At 48.8% G+C, this 22,606-nt stretch overlaps 1 protein-coding gene across 8 annotated transcripts in view; it reads right to left on the bottom strand.

Annotated features, from left to right (window-relative positions):
* Positions 1-22,606, bottom strand: part of Rap1gap2 (RAP1 GTPase activating protein 2) — a 227,036-nt gene that overhangs the window by 106,630 nt on the left and 97,800 nt on the right. For 2 of the 8 annotated variants that reach the window (XR_003734214.1, XM_028866699.1), the window contains exon 1: positions 4,635-4,903. The exons of 5 other annotated variants lie outside the window; for them this stretch is intronic. Coding sequence is in view for 2 of the 3 variants with exons in the window: in XM_028866699.1 (XP_028722532.1) it covers positions 4,635-4,888 (254 nt within the window). In the remaining variant the exon portion in view is untranslated. Of the gene's footprint in view, positions 1-4,634; positions 4,904-5,096; positions 5,237-22,606 lie in introns of those variants that run through there. One more of the 8 variants, XM_028866700.2, reaches the window with a different exon arrangement.

A 22,606-nucleotide genomic window follows, 5' to 3' on the forward strand; every position in this document is an offset into this window, starting at 1 on the left:
GGGTCCGTGGTGTCTCTACCCTCAAAAGGCTGTGACCTGGGCCTCTTGCAACAGCACTCGGTCTTTTGCACACCACTATGCAGCGTCCTACAGTTAGAATCAAGGGAGTCCTGGGTTCAAGTTTGGTCCTTCCTGCCACAGGACCTCGCCTCTCTGCCTCGGTGCCTTCAACTGCAGACACAGGAGTAGTGATGTTCTGAGGAACTAAAAGCAGTGCTGGGGAATAAGAAAATAAAGCTCTGCACAAATCTGGACTAGGGTAGCAATATGATTCATAAAATGATGATCTGGGAGCAGTAAGATGGCTCAGTGGGCAAAGCCACAGAAGCCTGATGACCTGGGTTCAACCTCCAAGCCCCACATGGTAGAAGGAAAGAACTGACTCCCACAAGTTGTCCTCTGATTTCCACCTGCACACTGTGGCATGTGGGCACATCAATGCACACACACACCAATGCACACACACCAATGCCGCACACACACACACACACACACACACACACACACACACACACAAAAGAGGTGCGTGCACTGGAGCGCACTTAATAAATACAAAAATTTTAAAAAACCCTGCCGGGAAGTGGTAGTACACATCTTTAACCCCAGCACTCGGGAGGAAGAGCCAGGCAGATCTCTGTGAGTTCGAGGCCAGCCTGGTCTACAGAGTGAGTCCCAGGAAAGGCTCCAAAGCTAAATATCAATCAATAAATAAATAAAACAATGTGGTGATCTAACCTCCAAGTGGAGAAAGAGAAGCAAGGAGCCAGGCTGTTTAAATGTCTTGAAAAGCATTTCTATCATCTCAAATAAGCAACAGTCCTGGTCCCTGGAGATTTGCTCTCAGGATCATAACCACCCACTGGTTAATAATCAACAGCAAGAAAATACCCACCTAGTAACTCATGGCCCTGGGGCCAGGTGCAAGGCAGAGTTCTCACAAACCTTCCTCTCCCACCACCCCAGCTCCCCAGCCACCCACAGGCACTTTACTGCTTTCCAAATTAGCCAGACTGGAGAAATCCAGACAGCTGTAGGCTTTGACTTGCTTCTCAAGAAAACAAAACAAAAAGGGATGTAAAACACGAATCACAGGAGCAAAAGGCAGAAATGACCCAAGTGCCCCAGCCAATGAGTGATGGGCCAAATGCAAGCGGTCTATAAAATGGAATATTGTTCCACCATAAACAGGAAGGAGATGTGGACATACAGATGAACCCTGAAAGCATAACGCTAAGTGAAAACAGCCAGTCAAAGAGAGAGACACACACACACAACACACACACACACACACACACACACACACACACACGCTAGATCAGTGGTTCTCAGCCTATGGGTCGTGACCCCTTTGGGGTCGAACAGCCAGGGTACCTAAGAACATCAGAAAACACGGATATTTACATTATGATTCATAACAGTAACAAAATTACAGTTATAAAGTAGCAATAAAAATCATTTTACGGTTGGGGTCACCACACATGAGAAACTGTATTAAAGGGTCACAACATTAGAATGGTTGAGAACCACTGCTCTAGATGACTCCCTTTCCATGAGAAGTCCCAGAACTGGCAAACCCAAAGCCAGAATGCAGATCAGTAGCTGCCAAGATACTGAAGGAGGAGGGCAAAGGGGGCACAGCTAAGGAGTGGTTAAAATGTTCTAGAACTAGACCGCCGTCGTGATCGCACAACCCTGTGAGTGTCGTGAAGCCTAGAGAGAACTCCACAGACTTTCCAAGGGTGAATTTCATGGTATATGAATTACATCTCCATTTGTGAAAAAGGAACAAGCCAAAGGGAGCCGGAGGTTCCTGCTGCTTAAGTTCCTCTCCAGCTGCCTTTGGGTCCACTAGGCCCCAAGTGATGAGTGTGCCCTTGCTTTGCGGCAGAGGTGGTGAACACACAGGGTGCAGGACCCTTCCTTTCCCACAGTCAGCACTCTCAAGCACCTGCAGCTCAGTCATGCATTCGGAGAGATGTTCGAGCCACAACTTGTCACGTGTCCCACCCTACAGAGCCAACTAGACCAGAAACGATGGCCTAAAAAACGAGAACGAAATTCAAATGCTCTAAGAGAACCCAGCCTGAGAAACAGACAGGGGAGGGAGAGGTGGCTTAGAAGTCAAGCTGAGCTCTGGTCCCGGGGAACAGCACCCTCCACCTCTTGGTGTCTTTGCTCACTCCTTTGCAGAGCAGATAGAATGGGTGAGCTGACTCTCGACTCCTGTTCCCTCTACAGGAATAGACTTCGTGGGAGCAGAGAATCATGTGGTCACTGGACAGGCTGGGCAGAGCACAGACAGCAGGGACTAGGAAGTGGAGGCTGAGGGTTCATGCTCAAAGAAGTCTACCAGAAGTCAGGCGTAGTGGCGCACAACTTGAATCACAGCACTCAAGAGGCAGAGGCAGGAGGATCTCTGTGAGTTTGAGGCCAGCCTGGCCAAGTTCCAGGACAGTCAGGGCGACACAGAGAAACCCTGTCTCAAAAAGAAGAAGGGGAGGGAAGAGGAAGAGGAAGGAGGAGGAGAAGAAGAAGCAGCAGCAGCAGCTACCTGCCGGGCCACGTGCAGAGACCCAGGACTCAGCAGCATGCTCACTCAGCCCTCATCCCAGCATCCAGACATGCCGGGATATCATCATGGGTGGGAAGCGAAGTCTTCAAAAGACCATGCTAACTACAAGTTGAGAGTCAGGCTCCAGCCCTGAGGGAGGGAGACAGGAAGTTCATAAGCACCAGTATGAGTGTCTGACAGGCCTGGACTTGACTCCCAGCATCAGCACTGACTAGCTATGTGGTCAGTTTATTTCCCCTCTCTGCCTCTCAGCTTCCTCATCTGAAGTGATGCTAGTCTCCCGCGCCTGACATTTTCAAAAAGGCTTGGAAAGCCCTCAACACGGTGCCTGGGTGTGTGCAGCAGAAACACAATAGATGATGGCTGTTGCCCCAACTGGAAGCAGTAAGTCTGATGGAGAAGGAGCAGGAAGCCCATCAGAGAGCAGAGGTGGAGAGAGGCAGGAACAAATATAAAATCTGGGTAACTTGGATGTGGGTGCTCCTGAGTCTAGAAGGCTGGATGTGAGATCCCCACTGCTACCCTGGTAGAAGATGGGGGGGTGGGAACAGATACCATGAGTGTGCACAGTGGCCAGGCATTTACATCCGTCCTGATATGCTGGGGCCCATGTAGAAGAAGGCAGGACCCCCGAAGAACTAACAGTGTGGAGAAGGCAGCAGCAGGAGATCGGGGAATGAGAGGGTATGGTGGAGGAAGCCCTCTTGATGAACCCTACAGGATGGGACAGGTATTGCTCACATACTGGCACCCAGCAGAGTTGACCTAGGTCTTCCATCTCATCCTCAAAGGTCACCACAGAGATCTAAAGCACAACGATGGACCTTTGGTGACTTGAATCTCTCCCCAACGGCAAACCCCAGCCCAATTCAATTCCATGGTTCATGGATACAGAGACCAGCAGCACGAGGGAGAAACCTATATGTCACCTGATAGCTTAATTACTATAGTCCGAGAATAACGGAGTTGCCTCCCTCATCTTCTTCTACAAGAAGTCAGCTCAGACTGAGCATGCCAGAAATGGGAGGCCACAATCCCAGAAAATATGTCAGGAAGTACTACACATTTATCGACAGGCATTTACAAAGCACCTACTGAACAGCGGGGCCCTGTGGAAAGGAAGAGAGGAAGAGGGAGCGAATGGAGTTCACAGGTTCCCATAAGGTGTGGACAAACAGCAAAGGCCCAGGCTGGGGAGAAAGAGGCCCAGGGCTGCACAGGAGGTAGTTAGATATGGTAGGCATGGACTCAACTAAAGGCCACACTCAGGCAGCAACCTGGGAACCTGGGGAAGCCTGCTCAAGGTCAGGCGGCAGCAGCAACTCTTCAGACGTGTGGGTTACAGATGGCTCTGCCCTTTCCTGAAGAACCTTGAAGCCCTAAACTGGGACAAGGGTAAGAAAAGGAGCAGCCAGAAGGCACAAGACACAACAGGACCAATGAGGCATGGAGAGCCAGCTGTGAGCCCCCCACCACCGCCCATGGGGTACCCACATAGGCAAGTCATCACTCCCTGCAAAGGTGAGCCTTTGCTGAAGAAGCAGCTCCCAGGGCTGACCAAAGCATTACTGCGCACGCACATGAGCAGGCGGGAGCTCCAGGGGTCCAGTGAGGACCTCAAGTCACAGCATGGGTGTGAGAGGGGTAGGCTCTGCATCCCAGTTCTCTGACACCAGCCGCACTGCTCTTTTCGTTCACCGTGAGAAATGCATCTCAGCCGGGCCTGTGTGCCACTGAGGGGGTGAGGGGGAGCAGCAGCTTGCGCCCTCTCCAGCCCTCGAAGCTTGAGTTTTGGCAATCAAGGCAGGCTGCCTCTGCATAGTCAGGACGTCTGGGTTATTTCCAAGTATCCAAGATGATCCAGGCAGACGTGAAAAACACAAACCATCCTAGTGGCACTCTCCACCCACATAAAGGAAACAGAGATACGTAACGAAGTTCCATGAGGTCCAGGGAAGAGAGAGCCTACTGGGAGATAAGCTGAGGTATCAGAGAGGAAGCGACAGCCGTCTTCCAAAGGCTGACACCAGCAATCCACCAGGGCTTCTCATTAACTACTCACCAACGTCCTTTGGAGGAAATATTATCGGCTCCATTGTGCTGATGGGGAAACTGAGGCTCAGAGAGGTTAAGTAACTTGCCCACGGTCATGTTACTGGAAAGTCGCAGAGCAAGCCTTGAACTAGGGTAGTCTGGCTCCAGAGTCCATGACCCTGACCACCACCAGCAAAAGGGGGACTTCCGTGTCACACTGCTTCCCTGCATGGGGTGCATGCAACCCCGCTGGCTCCCGAGATCGTGTGGGACAGTCTGCATTGCGACACTCCCGGCTTTTACAGGAACCTATTCGGAGCTAGGCCATGCTGGTTGTCCTTTTATGGTCATGGCTCAAAGTTGCCTTCAAGAGCGGGTCCATTAAAGCAAAACAGAGCCAGTTAAAGGGAAACTTTGAAGAATGTGACGGGAACAGGGAAGGGGGGGTCTAAGGAGAGCAGAGTAGGGGAACACATAATCTTAGCTCTACCTGGCTGGTCTCCAAAGCAGGGTCTGGGTGTTCTGCCTGTCTCCAAGGAGTGAATTTCGGGGCAGCAGAGAAGAAGGCTGGAGGCAGAGAGGAAGGAAATGGGAGGAGCAGACTGTGCTCATGGCCAAGGGAACGAAAGCATCTGACTCCTAAGACGTTACAGGGCAGAGCTAAGAGGGCTGGGCAGCTGCAGGTAGGGGAGAAGACAGTTACACAGCAAAAGAGCCGGTTCTCAGAAATATGCCTAATGGCTGCTTTGACCCTGATGCAGGAACAAGGAAGACGAGTTTGCAAAAGGCAGATGATAAGGCAATTGCTTCAGACACGGTGGGATGAAGAAAGCACCGGACCCTCGCCAGAAGCAGAGTCCAGAAGCACAGAGGTAGAGGAAGGGACCATGAGAGGAGAGGAGGCCCCAGGAGGCACGGTGGGGCTATAAAAGCAAAGGGAACAGTGAGGAGGCCAAGTACCAAGGAGGGCACAGCAGGCAAGTCACCTGCTAGACCAGAGCTCCATTTCCCTGGCCCTTAAGACATCCCTACCCAGCTGCACCTGTGCCCCGCAGCCCTGGCCACATCGTTTGCAAAGTGCCAGCGGAGCAGCTTTCCTCACGTGGTTAGCGCCTCTGTTTGCCACTACCTGGCCTCAGCTGAGAACTGCGTCACGGTCCGCGCAAAGGCAGCCAGCTCACAAGGTCACAGACAGCTTCAGACTCCAGCGCAAAAGCACAAAAGCACAAAAAGGACCAGGATATCAGCATTTTCCCCAGCTGGCAAGCATTTCTTAACCTGGAAGCAAAGGGTAGGAGTGTTCATTTTATGATTCACTCAGTCTGCGTGTATGACATTTATCACAATGAAGTATCACTTGTAAGTAGTGATAAGTATGTGCCTTCACTTCCGTTAGGAAATAGAGATATCTTCTGCTCAGACTTCTGTAATGGACATGTCAGACTGACCACATGCATTTATCTCACATCTTCCAAACCCCCGGAAAACAGCAAGAAAAAGGTCTGAATGGCTAAAATAAATGTAACAGAAGAGGAAGATCTGGCCTAGGAAAGAAAGGGTGCTCAGAAGATGGGCAATGGGTGCAAGATGGCCATCTTAAGAAAGATGTAACTGAAAAGAGAGGATGCCTCACCCCCAGAGAAACCCGGGAAGGTACCAGCCCTGCACCTAAGATGTAGAACCAAAAGATGGAGAGAGACCATAGATACTAGAAAGGCTGAGTCAGCTGGAGCCCCTCCCCCAGTCTCTTCCCCACTAGCCCGATGATCCCCACCCCACCCCTACCACAGTGGGAAAGTGAACTATCATTGAGAAAAGGTAGGTTTCTCTAATGGGTAGATCAGCTTGCGAACAACCACTATCACCCCATTACTGTGCAGGAAGGCCCGAGGCCGCGAGCCGACGTTCCCCCAGGAAGCTTTGCTTCCTAGCATCTCACTCTTGGACACAGAGAGAAAGCGAGGAGGACCTGAGGAAATCTCTAACATGGTGCCAAAATAAACAAGAGGAACCTTAAGGAAACAAACAATGGGCGGAAGCAGAGGGACCTTCAAAAACCACCAGGAATTAATATCCTCAGAGAGGTAAGACAAGATTTTTGTATCCGTGACACATGGAGAAAATGTTATAGAAATGGAATGGTCAGGGCACAAGAAAAGGGGTCATGGGGAGCAGTAAAATAATGGGGGACTGGAGGTTGTAGTTTAGTAGTAGAGCATTTACCTAGCCCTAGCATATGGGGAGGAGGGGAGCGGAGAAGAGAATAAGGAAGGGAGAATGAAAATACCAGAGGATCTAATATTTGACTAATGAGTTCCAGAGAAAGAGATAATAATAATTTAAAAAAAAAAAGAAGAAGAAGGCCTGGGAACAGTGGCCAGAGTTGATCTCCTGATGAGGCACATCTCTTGATAATGATGCCCTTGGATGCCCCTTGTTTAAATTTTGACCAAGACAATGGAACTGAAATACCATTACTTAACTTCCATGGCTGAGTCACAGGAATTCTCAAAGCTTCCACCTTGATCTCTAGGAACATTTACTCTAGGGAAAGCTAGCCAGCAGGTGAGGGCTGACACGTGAGACTGCCCTGCTCAGCCACTCCACACAGAGAGGTTGTATGCAGAGACACACACACTGGCCAATTCCCAGATGCTCCAAACGCCTTAGTCCCTGGTACAGGAAGAAACTATCTGGGTCATTTTAGGCCCAGCAGATGCCACAAGGATGAGAACCTGGGAACTGAGTCAGAGCCAAAGCCTCTGACATAAGTCCTCAATGGAGCATCCCAGCTACCTCCAATGCCTGAGCCAGAAAGACGAGGTTCCAGACATAGTGAAAGTAGACTGGCAGCTGGGTAGTGGTGGCACACGCCTTTAATCCCAGCACTTTGGAAGCAGAGGCAGGTGGATCCCTGAGTTCGAGGCCAGCCTGGTCTACAGAGTGAGTTCCAGGGTGGCCTGGGCTACACAAAGAAACACTGTCTCAAAAAAACAAAAATGAGAAAAGAAAAAAAGAAAAGAAAGCAGAGACTGGCACCAGCATGCATCTTCAGTGTGCCCTAGTGGAGTCCCCAGACCACAGAAGATGAGCACAGTAAAATGATTATTCTACCATAACAGGAGAAAATTATCAGAGACACAAAGCAAGAACACCTCCCAGGGCTGAGGGTCCTAAGTCTCTCAGTCCAAGTGCCCAGGACAATGATGACACAAGATCTACCCAAAGACTCAGGACATGTGGATAAATAAAAACCCAGTGTCTCCAGGGAATAAATATCTATGCAGAAGAATATGAATATATGTCATCTAACTTTACAATGACAACTTTAGAATATAAGGATATAAAACTTTTCAAAATGATTTGATTATAAAATTTTATACCCAGGCTATCAACCAAATATGGGAGTTGAATAACGACATTCTAAAACATCTTTTTTGGAACAAGAGCTCCGAAAATTTCTTATCTCCTTTCTTGGGAGGCTTTATTATTGAAAAGCAACCATCACTTCAAGGACAAAAGGTTCTAGAAATAACATCCCTTGCTGGAAAAAAAAATATGTAGAGTATCTAGTAGGTGCAAGCTTTTAAGGGAACAACTAATAAAAGAATTATAATTGAATAAATTATGATGATAAAACAAAGGCAAACACATAGAAAACTTTGTTATTTTAGAACCCAGAAACATGAATTAATCCTTAGTTCTAAGAAAAATAAAAAGTTACCCATAAAAGGAAATTTCATTGTAGTTTGTTCTGTGGTTTGCTAACAATATTTACACTGTCACAATAAGTAAACATAGACTACTGAATGGACCAAAAATTGATGTACTGGGATACTGTGTGTTGAGGGGGTCTGTGTCTCGACCACACCATCACTCCACTCCGCTCTAAAACCATCTCCCAAATCTTAACTCTTCTGAACCAGTGACTTCAAATTAGGGGTTTCCATCACTGGCTGAAACTAAAAACAGTCACATGATGATAACTCAGCACTTCAAGGTGACCATGTCTAGTCTAGTCCATTGACAAGTTATTCCTCATCTGTGAAACTTTCACTTCTTAGAGGGATGCTTAAGTTGTTTCCCAGTCCTGAGACAGAGCATGAGGCCCATGCTCTTGTCTGCCTTTCTTTACTGTGGTCACGGTACGTCACTGGCAGACACATGTCAAGGTCGAGGGGCTGCACCCAGGACCAAGAAACCAAGCACTGAAAACTCAGCCTAGCTGGGCTGTGGTGGCGCATGCCTTTAATCTCAGCACCCGGGAGGCAGAGGCAGGCGGATCTCTGTGAGTTCAAGGCCAGCCTGGTCTACAGAGCAAGATCCAGGACAGGCACCAAAACTACACAGAGAAACACTATCTCAAAAAAAAAAAAGAAAGAAAAAAAAAAAAAAAAAAAAAAAAAAAAAAAAAAAAAAAAAAAAAAAAAAAAAAAAAAAAAGAAAAAAAAAAAAGAAAGAAAGAAAAAAAAAAGAAAGAAAAGAAAACTCAGCCTTTAGAGTGACAAGGACTGCCATCTCAGCTTAATAACACGCTCAGAGCCACCACCCACAAGTCAAATCTAGAGAGAGCAAAGCTCTGCCTCTTCCAGCACTGACCTCTTCCTTTCTAGGGAAGGAATAATGAGAGCCTGCAGGGGCTCCAGAAGATCTTGCCATACTCTATGGCTGGAGTGTTAAGGAAAAGGTTTGGCAGACTAGACCACCACTGGATAAACAAGACTCAAGACGATAAGCAAAGAGCCACATTGGAGGCCCCTGCCTTGCCCTTCAGCTCGTCTATCATGGGGATCCCAAGCACTGTCTGCCCCCAGCACGATACCTGGTACTGAATGAAGTGGGAATGAATGGTACTGACAGCTAGGGGACTACGTGGAATCCAACCCCCACGGTAAATGGTCTGCCCACTACCACTGCCTCAGTCAAGTGCAACAGTATAAGGCAGAGTTCACCCCCCTTCCCTGCCAATGTGAACTGTTATTAACCTCAAGTCTCTCCTTAACTTCCTCCTCTCCATAGCCAACTGCAGAGATAACAAGAGTACCTTCCCTATCCCCCATCAGCTAACATTACCTACCACTGTGTTCAAGGCTTTGAGTATACTATTTCATTTGATCTTTTCAACAGCCTATGGCACAGACAGAAAATTATTCTCCCACTTTATAGAAGAAACCAAGGCTCCCAGAGCCTAACTGCCACAGTAAATAGGTGGCAGATCTGGGACTTGAAAGGACAGTAGAAGATGGATCTTAATGGACTCCCCTCTGCCCTGGTCTGCTAGAGCTCCGGGGTCATTCATTAACCCCTCTGTCCAGAGAAGGGTAGCTCAAATGCCTTAGGGACACCTTCCTAGACAACCTTGAGGTTCAAAGCAATGCTGCTTAGGGAAGGACCTGGGATAGAAATCACCTTTTCCATCTTTTTTTTTCTTCCTTGTTTTGAGACAGGGTCTTACTATATAGACGAGGGTGACCTGGAGCACACAGAGATCTACCTGCCTCTTCCTCTAGCGAGCTGGGATGAACTAAAAAGACATGCATAACCACACCCCATATCTTGTTTTAAGAGAATATTCTTTTTAAATTACTTCACTATTATGAATATGAGTGTCTCGCCTGCGTGGATATGTGAGCATGTGGGTCCCTGGTGCCTGCAGAAGTAAGAAGACACAGATGGCTGTGAGCTGCCATGTGGGTGCTGGAAATCAAACCTGGGTCCTCTGCAAGAGCAGCCAGTGCTCTTAACCGCTGAGCCATCTCAACAGCCTGGGAATGGTACTTTTCCATTTGTTAAATGCCTATCAAAAGTCTTTTCAAGGCGCAGAAGCCCTGCACTTCACTTAGGAGACAACATCTGGAAGACTTTGAGTTTGAGCCCCATAACCCCTGCACTTCACTTAGGAGACAACATCTGGAATACTGTGATTTTAAGCCCAGACTGAGCTTCAGAGTGAGACTTGTCTCAAAACCATAAGGGCAGAGAGAGGATGTAGCTTGTAGTAAAATGTGATTCTCAACCTGGCGGTCGAACAACCTTTTCACAGGGGTCACATACCAGGTATTTATAACAATTCATAACAGTAACAAAATTATAGTTATGAAGTAGCAACAAAAATAATTTTTTGGTTGGGGGTCACCACAACATGAAGAGCTATATTAAAGGGTCACGCATCAGGAAGGTTGAGAACCACTGGAGGAAAGCATTATTTGCCTGATAGGGTGAGGCCCTGGTGGCTACCATTCTATTTCTGACCTTTACATCGTCTTTTAGTTTCTGTACATGTGTTTATTGTAGAAGAGGGCATCCATGCACCATGGTCCAGGCAGCAGTAAAAGGAGACCTTGGGAGAGTCGCTGCTTTCATGTCATCATGTCATCCCTGAACACAAACTCGGGGTCCTCGGTCGGGTGTGGCAGTAAGCATCTTTACCTGCCAAGCCACCTTGCCAGTTCGCTGGTCCATCTTCACATTTCTGTTGTAAATATTAATAGATACTCATAAGGGAAAGTTTTTTTTTTTTTCAGAGGACCCAGGGGCAGTTAATAAAGTAGCCTAGGTGGGGGTGGGGGCCCTGCCACATCTGCTTTCTGTTTTTCTGAAGTGACATGTCACACTGCAGGGTCAGGCCCCAGAAAGCAGACCCCGCACCTGCCACAGGGAATCAGGGCTAAGAAAAGACTGCCATTTGGGGCCTTCCTGCTGAATCATTTCTAGATGCCCTGGTCACTTAAGTGACAACATGATACATCAACGTCAATAACGCTGAAGGGTCTGCCCTAGAGGCAGGGTTCTTCTCCCCCAGGGGCACTGGAGGCAGCCTCAGCAGGCAGCCACTGAGAATGAAGGATCCCTGCCCAGGGCCTCTGTCTCCCCCTCCCAGATCCACTCTGTGCCCCAGTTTGCAAGACCAACTGATGACAGGAAGAGGCCACTCCTAGGCCAGCCAAAAAGTTATCCAAGCAAACAGGCAAAGCTTAGATTAGTTCCCCTAATCAAGGAACTCAGTGCAGGCACAGGAGGCAATCGCAGACCCTCTTCCCACCAAAGGAGCTGGTCACAGCCTCAGGACTCAGGGGGACACATGGCCTCAGCTCTGCTGGCCTCTGGCATACACCAGTTCAGCCCCACAAATCACCTGGCTTCTTGGAACATCTGGAGACTATTTGTGGAGAGAACTCCTGGATGGGTGCCCCAGGGAAAGGCATGAAGAAGCCTTCCAGGCAGATCCTTCCAGAACTGGGTCTATTTACATACCAGGCTGTAGGCACTCGGAGCAGGGACTGCCTCGCCATCTCCTTGTGGCTTCCAGGGTGCATTCCTACCCTACAGGCCCTCAGAAAAACTGTCTGCTCATTTGCATAGAACCTGGGCACATCCTCTCATCCACTTTTTGAATGTTTTACTATTTCATGTGTGTGGGTATTTTGCCTGCGTGTTTAAGAACCATGTGCATGCCTGGTGTGTGGATGGCAGAAAAGGGCATCAAATCCCCTGAAATTAGTGCTGCAGTTATGACCTATCAAATGAGTGCCAGGAACCAAGCCCACCTCCTCTGGAGCAGCAACCAGTCTTCATGATCACTGGGCCATCTCTCCAGTTCCTTCCCATCCACTTTAAGACGTCTCTACCTATAATGCCTAACACAGGGCAAATGTATGGAGTTAAGGAAGAATGGGGAAAAAATCTGCACATAAGCAGTCAGACTGTGTGTGTGTGGCGTGTGTGTGTGTGTGTGTGTGTGTGTGTGTGTGTGTGTGTGTGTGTCTATGTCTGTGTCTGTGTGTGTCTGTGTGTTTTCAAATAGGTTGAATCTATGGTTGGTTGAGTTCAGGAATGTGGTCGAAGCCATAACCATCTGCAGTGACGGTGTTTATGTGTTTACCACGGTCGGTTTACTAACTGTGTTTATGTGTTTACTAATGCAGTTCTGGGAGGCTGATCAGGATGAAGTATGAAGGTTCCTCTCATCTAGGGAGGAGGTGGCTGAGGCATGGCAGAGGCTGGATGCTAGATAAAGGAAGTGCACCTAGTCAGTGGAGGAACCGCACCTTGAAATCCAGAACTCTAACTAGAAGGCTTGGCCTGAACCACCTGCTTATGCTGGGTGGAAGGAAGGGTGAAGGAAGAAAGGAGAGAGTGGACGGAGCACCATGCAGCTCCTGAGCTCTATGTTCTCTCTGGACCCTCTTCCTGTTCTCCCAGCCCACAGCAAGACACTCCACCTAGTGCCCCTGGTGTGCACTTACACTACATCACACTTAGTGCCCTTGGTTACACTTGCACTACATCACACTTAGTTCCCTTGGTTACACTTGCACTACATCACACTTAGTGCCCTCTGCTCACTCGTGGCCAGAAGAAAGCAGTTCTTACTTGCAATTCAAACTAGAAGCGTCCACGGATGGCACCCCGCGCTCCTCAGACCTACAGGCACACCCAGCTCAACAGTGCTGAATGATCAGTTCCAGTCTGGCCCAGCAAAGGACTCATCCCTTGTCCCTGGGGAGAGGAATTAGGCAGAGGCTGCACCTGACAGGATCCCACTGTCCACCAAAGTCAAGGAGTGACCACGACATCCTTCCCAGTCTCCGAGACTGGCTGACGTCTCCGACCTCCTGGGCCTCTCTCTCTCTGGACCGGAGGGTGACCCAGGAGCAAAGGTAAATGACTACTCACCCGCCTATCACAGTATCAGAGACCAGGGTGGCAAGGACCCCAGCCACATGGCGGCCACCTGGATTGTACACCACTCTACCTACAGCCAGCAGGAACAGGGCCGACTACTGCCCACAGCTTAAAATGTAACACTGAAGCAAAACGTCTTTATCTTGCTCTGAGCTACAGATGGGACAGATAAATAAGATTCATGAAAACGTGTTTGTTTTGGAGACTTACAGAACACAGGAGAGAGAAGAGGAGAAAATCCAAACAGAGACAGGAGTGAGAGAAGCGTGGGCAGGGTGGAAAGATGAGGAACAGACAGAGGATTTGGGAAACTGCCCATGAGGTCACCAGACCACCCAAAGGTCATTTCTCCAGCCCCTGGCCCTGCCCACATGTCCCTTCAAGAGTTGACAGATCTTGAAATGAGGACAGAATGGAGGTCAGGCAGTGACAGGACATCTGCTTAACACACACAAGAGCCCAGTTCACACCAGCACCATCAAAAGGAGGAAGAAAGGGCTGCAGAGATGGCTCAGTGGTTAGAGCACCGGCTGCTCTTAAGAGGACCTGGGTTCCATTTCCATCACCCACAGGGCAGCTCACAACCATCTGTAACGACAGTCCCAGGGGATCCAACATCCTCATCTGGCCTCCTTGGGTACCAGGCACACACACGTGGTACACAGACATGCACAAAGTATCTATACACATAAAATAAAATAATATTTTTTTTACCTTTCCTGATAAGGAAAAAAAGAAAAAATAGTCTTTATAGCTTTTGAATATCCAGCCCCAAGGTCACCCTGCAGTCTCCAATAGAAGGCAGCTGCCAAAGGCCGCTCCGAGGCCTTTCTCTCTGAGACCAAGGACACTACTGAAAACAATCCTGAGAGGTGCCCACAGTCTAGGCACAAAGAGCATCAAAGTCCACATCCCTTCTCCTAGAGAGAATCTAGCGTTTGTCCCACAAATAAAGCACACACTATGGACCAGCACTGGACTAACCTCTGGGGACGTGACACAAATAGGTCATGCTGGAGCCGTTCCCATCACAGGGTTCTCACCACCTCCTCGACTGCTCCCACCTCTCTACCTATTACCACCGCCATGTTATCATCTCTCACCCATATCCTAACCTACATGTGCCCCAACCAATCCATTCTCCAGGAAGGAAGGACACAGTGATCCTTCCTAAAGGAGAAGCTGATGCCACCCTGCAGGATGGCCACAACTTCAAACAAACACACACACACACACACACACACAGAAAATAACAAGTGTTGGCAAGGACATGCAGATAAACGGGAGCGCATACAAGGCTGAAGGAATATGAAATGGTGCATCCTCTTTGGAAACCAGTTTGGCAGCTCCTCCAAAGTTAAACCCAGAGTTACCATGTGACCCAGCAGTTCCATGCCAAAAGAACTGAAAACAGGTGTTCAAACAAAAAACGTGCACACGAATGTTCACAGCAACACTATAAACAGCGGCTAAAAGGTGGGAACAACCCAAATGTACACGCATGGGTGGATGAATCAACAAAATGTGGTACAGCCACACAACGGGCTATTATTCGGCCTTTAACAGGACAGACAGTAGCATGACAGGTCATGGCACGGTGAACCGCGAAAATGTTATGCTAAGTGAAAGAAGCCGACCACAGTAGACCACAAGTCGTATGATTGCATTTACTACGAGATGCCCAGACCAGGCAAAGCCATTGCATCAGGAAGAAGAGAGGTACTGCCAAGGGCAGGAGGGAGGAGGGAGGGGAGTGCCTGGGAGGAGGAGAATTGCTGTTCGGATGATGAGCTCTGGAGACGAATGGAGGTGATAGTTTAGAGCATCTTGATTCTAGAATAAACAATGCCACAGCAATGTGTATCAAGAGACATTTAAAATGGGACATTGCATGGGACCTGAATCTTAGCAGGACAGAGAAGGAATGCTTGCCTGGCATCCCAGCACTCGAGAAGCTGAGGAAGGAGGATCTTGAGTTCAAGGCCTACCTGGGTCACGTCTTGAATTCAAGGCTAACCTAAGCTACATAGCAAGACCCTATCTCGAAAGATCGAAGGGAGAGAAGTAAAAGTGAAGTAGACTGGTTTTCCCCCCTCCAATGGCTCCCTCTATCCTTAGAATTAAACTCCACCTGACACACTCAATGCCTCCATCCTGCTTCACCTCCTGCCTGCTCTCCTCACCTAGCCAGGCTAAGTGACTGCTGACTCCTCAGGCTGGCCATTCTCATGGTCACATCTGTCTGCAGCACATGGCTTCTCTCATTCCCACAGTCACCATTCTCCAGATTTTGTCTACCTCTGTCCTGTTCACCTCGGGATCGCTGATGCAATGTCCCTTCCTTGAGATGTCACGCTTGGGTGTCTATTCTGGGCCCAGCTGTTCTCTACCAGCTGCTGTCTCCCCACCCCCAGTCCAGTGTCTGTCTTTCTCATTGGACAATGAGTACTAAGCATGAAGTAGTCTGCCTCATTCCCTCTGGGTCATCAGCATACACTAGTTTTCAGTATCAAGCCAAGGAGAAGGACCAGGGAGCAGCAGAATCCTTCACGATCAGGGCTTGGAGACCAGGCCAAACCAGGTGCATTGCAGGAGGCAGGCAAGAGAGGGAAGAAGTGAGCCAGGCCAGTGTGTGGCTGGCTGTGCCTGGTCAGCAAGGATGGCTTATAACCTTGTGTGCATGAGTGTGTGTGTCACACACACACACACACACACACACACACACACTACACACAGGTGTAATAAAAATAAATACAGAACAGTCATAGCATAAACCATCTTAGCCATTTTAAAATAAACTCAATGCCATAAAGAATGCTGTGGCCCAGTCCCAGTGGATACGTTTACAAAAGACTCCCACACCTAAAGCTCAGGACCACTGGAGAAGAGGGGCTGGGAAGACTGCAAAAGCCAGAGTAACAAATAGGAAGTTTACTGCGAGCTTATGTCTCCTAGAAAACTCAGAAGCTGTATCCATCAAGTCTCACTAACATGGCTGCCTACACGTGACCTACCAAGGAGGATACGAAGAGACATGCTACCATGGGAGGGGAGAAGCTCATGGGTCCTCAACCCTAGACAAGGAACTACAGGCAACTGAGGACTGTTGAGAGTGGAGACAGTCCTCCCCATGGGGAGCACAGCAACTCAAATGGTCAGCCCTGGGAACACATGCATACAAGTAATACTACACAGGCTGACGCAGTTATATTGAAGAATAGATGTCTATACATGTTCATATATGTATACAATAACAATTAATGAAAAAAGAGGCCATGAATTTGAAAGACAGCAAGGAGAGGTGTATATATAGAGAGGGAGGAAAAGGAAGGGAGAAATGATGTAATTATATTCTCAAAAATAAAAATAAATGCTCAAGTGTTAAATGAATATGTTTTTTAAATGATCATGGTGTTGCATAGCCAAGCATCACTAATGTCTAATTCCAGAACTGCCTACCCACCATCCTGACAGGAAGTTGCTCTGTTAATATGTGAATAGCTAATACACTGTGTAGCTCAAAATCCAAAAATTATTAGAAATTTTACTTTGTCTTATCTATTTATTACTATTTCATGTGTATGCATGTATGTCTGTGTATCATGTGAATGTCTCATACCCATGAAGGCCTAAAGAGGCCACCAGATCCCCTGGAACTGAAGTTACAGTAAGTTGTGAGGCACCATGTGGGTGCTGGGAATCAAACAGGTCCTCTGGAAAGACTGCCAATGCTTAACCACTGAGCCATCTCAAAGCTCCTCATCTTTGTTCCCATCTAGTTGGCCCCTGAAGTGATTTTTACACACTCATCTGAAGTTTCTTTATGCAAATACTACAAAGACTAAGCCCTCTGTAGTTGTGGGGAAGTGACTCTGGATCTCCCCAGAATCACCCCAACCACCCGCTGAAGCCTCATATACCAAAATCTGAGGCTGCACTCAAGTCCGATCTACAGGATGTCACAGTACTTCCCTCTGTAAACCTATGTAATACTTCCCCAAACTCTAAATCATCTCTCAATGACTCTTGACACCTAAAACAACAGCAATGCTATAAAAAAAAAAAGTGTCACACTGTCTCACTTAGAGAATGGTGGAAAGAAAAGTGGTCTGCGAATGTTCAGGACAAGAACAATTTCTTTTCAAGTCATTCTCATCAAGTTTGGTAGAACCCATGGGGACAGACCCTGAGGACGCCAAGGGCCACCAGTCCAAGTCAGCACAAACACGAAGTCTTGTTTCTCCATTTTTTTCACACAAAAGCATGCATCTGCTGCATTCAATCCTGCACCTCATGCCTCTGCTGCATTCTATCCTGCACCCCATGCATCTGCTGCATTCTATTCTGCACCTCGCTTTCATTATGTAAAGTTTTGGGGAACGATTTGATCATCATCCAAACCGCTTCTGCATTCTTCAAGTGCAGGAGTCATCTGTGACAAGCAAGTGAAATAACCAGTGTGATCAGTTCCCTCTAGACAGGCATTTGGCTGTTTCCAGTATTCTACTACCTCAAATAATCCTCAACTAATACCAGTCAATGAGCTAGTATGCCACCCCCACATTCTGAGAAACTCCCAAGGCAGTTAGTTCACTGTGTCAAAGGGAAGACACATGTTTTCACCTTCTGTGTGTGTGTGTGAGTGTGTGTGTGTGTGTGTGTGTGTGTGTGTGTGTGTGTGTGTGTACGTGTGTTTGCAGTTCACATGCAGGTAGAGGTCAACAGACAACCTCAGCTATCATCCTCAGGAGCTGCCCATTTGAGTCAGAGTATCCCATTGGACTACAGCTCATCAATTATGCTAGACTGACTGTCCAGTGAACCCCAGGGACCACCCCCCCCCCCCCGTCTCTAACCCCACAGCGCTGAGTTTACCAGCATGTACAGCCATGTCTGGCTTTTTAATGCCAGTTCTGAGACTTGAACTCATGTCCCCAAGTTGTTGAGCCATCCCCTCAGTCCCTCTGAAAGGACTCTTACCACTACATGACCCGCACTCTGGCCCCCCACAACAAGCACCCTCCCCATGCTGGCTTAGAAACACGGAATCTTGTCCAATCATAACTCCCTCCTTAGAATTTGTCTAGCTGGAGCCGTTGAAAAGTAGCTTTCATTCCTCTCTGGATGTCAAGAAGCTAAAATGTTTTGCCCACGGTGAACTACAACTGTGGCCCCAGTGTCGCAGGGACAGATGACCCAGGAGGATAAAACCAACCCAAAGACAGACACCAAGTCGAAGATGGAGAGGGACAGTGCAGATGGGCCCTGGAGCCAGCTGCGCCTGGAGCCAGCTGCGCCTGGAGCCGCGTCCTTCCACACATGGGAATGCCCGAGAACAACCTGCTCTGTTTGGCTAACAAGGCTTTCTGGCTCTCGAGAGGCCTGATTAGTGCACCGCATAGGAAGGAGAATCCCAATTTGGCTATAATTGGAGAAACGGGTAAAGATGCGATGTGACTCTATGGAGGCTGGGTGAACAGACAGGAAGAGAAAACACAGTATTGATGAACAGTGGTCGCTGCTGAGTCTCTGGGCCTCAGCTGGGGTCACATGTTTTCTGTGTCTTCTAAATTTTCTGCAAGAAACAAGGATTTTAAAATATATTACAACTAAAAACTAGTAATACTAACCTCAGGTTGGCAGGAGGCAGCCCCGAATGAACTTAGAGGAAGGCTCTGAGCCTTGCAGTGGTCAAGTTGGCACCAAAGCCCACCCTGTAGGCCTCTCAGGCCATCAGCCCTTGGGGTAGATGCTGCCCGGCACAGGAAGGGCTGGAAGGTCACAGAGAACACCACTCTGTCACTGAACCCAAGCCTTCACTCAGGTGGCCCAGGCTCTTCCCTCTACACCCCTTCGAAGCCCCATGCTGAGCCTGTGGAAACAGCAGAGACCCACACAACATTGCCCATGAGCTGCAACAGAAGACAATGCCTGGATGAAAGCGTGGTTCACACAGACCGGCCCAAGGCTTCCTGGACTACTCCCCAGGCCTTACCTTACCCATCCGGAGGATGTAAGATGGGGCCATCAGGGACCTTTATCTTCACCATATGGAGTGTTTGAGAAGACTGTGGCTTTCCCAGGGTCCCCAAGGCACATGGGCTCCAAACACGCCTCAGTGCTCAGAGGCCAGGCTAAGGCCACTGTGCCCATAAAATCTTCAGCTAGAAACAGGCATCCTCTCATTTTGCTTTCCACACTGAGGGTCTGAAGGGAGTCTGTCTGGGATCTTTGTTTTCACTTTTTCAAACACTTTTAAGTATGAAATTACACTGTGATGAAACCATTGCTGCCACCATCCATTTCTAGAACTTTCCATTGCCCCAACTACAAAAGCTCTAGATCCACTGACCAATCATGTTCCCCACTCTAGGCCCTGATCATTTCTATCCCACCTCCTGCCTCTGAGTCTGCATAGTCCAAGCATCGCATGAGTGTGCTATAGACTAAATAGCCGTGTACCCCCAAATCCATATACTGAGTTCCTACTCCCCACAAAGTAATGGTCTCAGGGGGTGATTAGGTTGCTAGGGCAGAACTGTCATGAGTGAGGTCTATCCCTTTATAAAGGAGGTCCCACAGAATCTCCCTATATCTTCCTCTGTGAGCACACAGTAAAAAGATAGCTACCAGGATGGGATTGGTGGCTCAGTGATCAAGAGCACTGGCTGCTCTTGCAAAGGACCCAGATTTGATCCCAGCACCCACACGGTGGCTCATAGCCTCTGTAACTCCAGTTCCAGGGCACCTGACAGCCTCTTCTGGCCTCTGTGGACACGAGGCATGCATGTGGTGCAGACATACAAGCAGGCAAAGCACTCATACCCACAGAATCTTTTGTGAAAAGGAAAAGGAGGCGTAGGCACCGAGGGACAGGAAGCGGCCTTCACCAGGTACCACAACTGCCAGGGCCTTGACTATTCAATTCTCAGCCCCTAGGTGGTAAGAAACAAATGTGTGCGGCTTTAACATCGAGTTTCTAATAGCTTGCTATAGCAACCAGAACAAAGTACGGCGAAATGGAACCACGGGGACCTGTCTATGCGTTGGCTCATTTCACTTGCCATAATGTCTTGATTTCCTCCATGTTGTAAGACAATTCCATTCCATTTTATAACTGAATAGTATTCCACTGTATGGATCTACCACATTCTGCTCATCCAGCCATTGCTGGAGGACACTTGTGCTGCCGCCACTCTGGCCTGTTCTAATCAGCAAATGTTCGAGGCCCTGCTTTCAATTCTCTACATCCTACGAGTAGACTGGCTGAATAAAATGTTTGTTTGCAGCAGTCATCCCACTCAAGAACAAGTAGGCAGCATCCATTAGTCCGAACCCCATCTCACAGCAAGGAAAACTGAGGGTCACAGGTTGAGTGCTGCAGACCTTCTGGATTATTCTGTCTCTGTGGCCTCCCTGGGTTTTCTGAGAGGCTTCAGGCTGCCCCTCTGCCCTTCTGCCCTTTGGTTTTTGTTAGCCAAGGTTCTCTACCTCTCAAACCCTGAAACTGCTGCTCGGCCTGGTCCTCCAGCGGGGAGGGGACCACAGAGAAGCAGCTCCACTCTCAGCCAGGGCCCTGAGGTCAAGAGCACCCTCCGCCAGGGGCTAGAAGAAGTGCAGGCTTTCCTGGGTGATGGACAACTGGGTCCCATGATGCATTAACAAAAAAGGATGGAAAGTACTGCCCGGTCCTCAAGCTGAGGATCCAGGGGCAGGGCTAACCTGTCCCCTCAGCCAGGGTCCAAGGCAGTCACATGTCTGACAGCCTCGGTGCTCAGGATAGGCTCAAGAAAAGAAGTCTAGGTGGGCTTACTGCAGAAGACCAAGGATCAAGACACCAAGATCAAGACCAGCTAACCCCCTGGCCAGGAGACAGAGCCACTGCTGGGGTTCCTACCTGGCCACTGCCCACTGCCCATCAGCTTCCTCAGGCATCCCCTTTGTTCTCAGCCAAGCAACTCCCCTCCCGGAACCAGGAACAACAGACCACAAAACCCTGACTCCTGAAGCCAGAGGCATCCTGTCCCTCTGGCCAAAGATCAAGGGTAGGGATGTGGCCCACTAAGCGCCATCGGAACTGTCCCTGGGACTTCCACTGATGCTGGAAAACAGGCTGTTCTTTCTGTCTAAATGAAGACTATAAATCCCCAGACAAGACAATGACAACCCAGGAAGTATAGCCTAGGGATAAAATCAACACCCAAGAACTAATTTGAGCCTGGATCCTGCCATGCCTGAACCACCCATTCCCTTAGCTTACCAGTTAAGCTGAGGGGATAGGGGGGAACGACACCTGACTCTTTTTCTTTACATTAATTAGAACTTACAACCAAGAGATTATTACTTTTTTAAAGATTGTGTGTGTGTGTGTGTGTGTGTGTGTGTGTGTGTGTGTGTGTGTGTGTGTGTTTAAGGACATGGTCTCTCTATGTGGTCCTGGCTGTCCTGGGACTCACTCTGTAGACTGAGCTGGCCTCAGAGTTAGAGAGATCCTCCTGCCTCGGCCTCCCAAGTGCTGGGATTAAAGGCGTGCACTACTATACCTGGAAATTTTTTTTTTAATGTTTATGAGTGCTTCGCCTGCATGTATGTGCTCCCCATGCATGCCCGGTGCTCAAGGAGGCCAGAAGGGGGCACTGGATCCCCTGGAACTGGAGTTACAGGCTGCCGTGATTGCCATGTGGGTTTTGGAAACCAAACCCAGGCACTCTGCAACAGCAGCAAGTACTCTTAACCGCTGAGTCATCTCTCCAGCCCCAAGACTGCTGATTAATTCAGATAAATTATCAATCAGAACTGGGTATGGTGGCTCATACCTATAATCCCAGCACTAGGGAGTCTAAAGCCACAAGTATGAGGCCAGCCTAAGCTATAGAGTGGGGTCTTGTCCCAAAAGTTCAAACAAATAAAAACAATCTGCAGCAGAGTTGTTTGGGGTGGACTCCTGCCACCCCTCAAGGGCACAGGCTGTCTGGGCTCTGTTTAACGGAACTGCTGTGAGACAAGCAGCACAGAACAGAGTTTTGGGAGCCACACTGCCCGACCCTGCTCTAGGATGCTGCGCTGTGAGCCGGGGGAGGCGGAGCAGGCAAGCCTTTCCCTGCCTAGCCTGGCCTTCTTCCCCTGACATTCAATACCGGCTCCGGCATGCCCTCAGGCCACCCCGACAACCTCATTTGCACTACTCCCCAGATGAAATCCACACTACAGTCAACCCAGGCTCTGGGGTGCACCCCGCTCCTTTCCGCCTCCTCTCCTGCGCTGGTGCTCTCTAGGTTAACTAAAATGCACTTCTCCGCTCACTCTCTCCTGATG

Source organism: Peromyscus leucopus, chromosome 8b (assembly GCF_004664715.2).
Source record: "Peromyscus leucopus breed LL Stock chromosome 8b, UCI_PerLeu_2.1, whole genome shotgun sequence".
NCBI classification, from domain to species: domain Eukaryota; kingdom Metazoa; phylum Chordata; class Mammalia; order Rodentia; family Cricetidae; genus Peromyscus; species Peromyscus leucopus.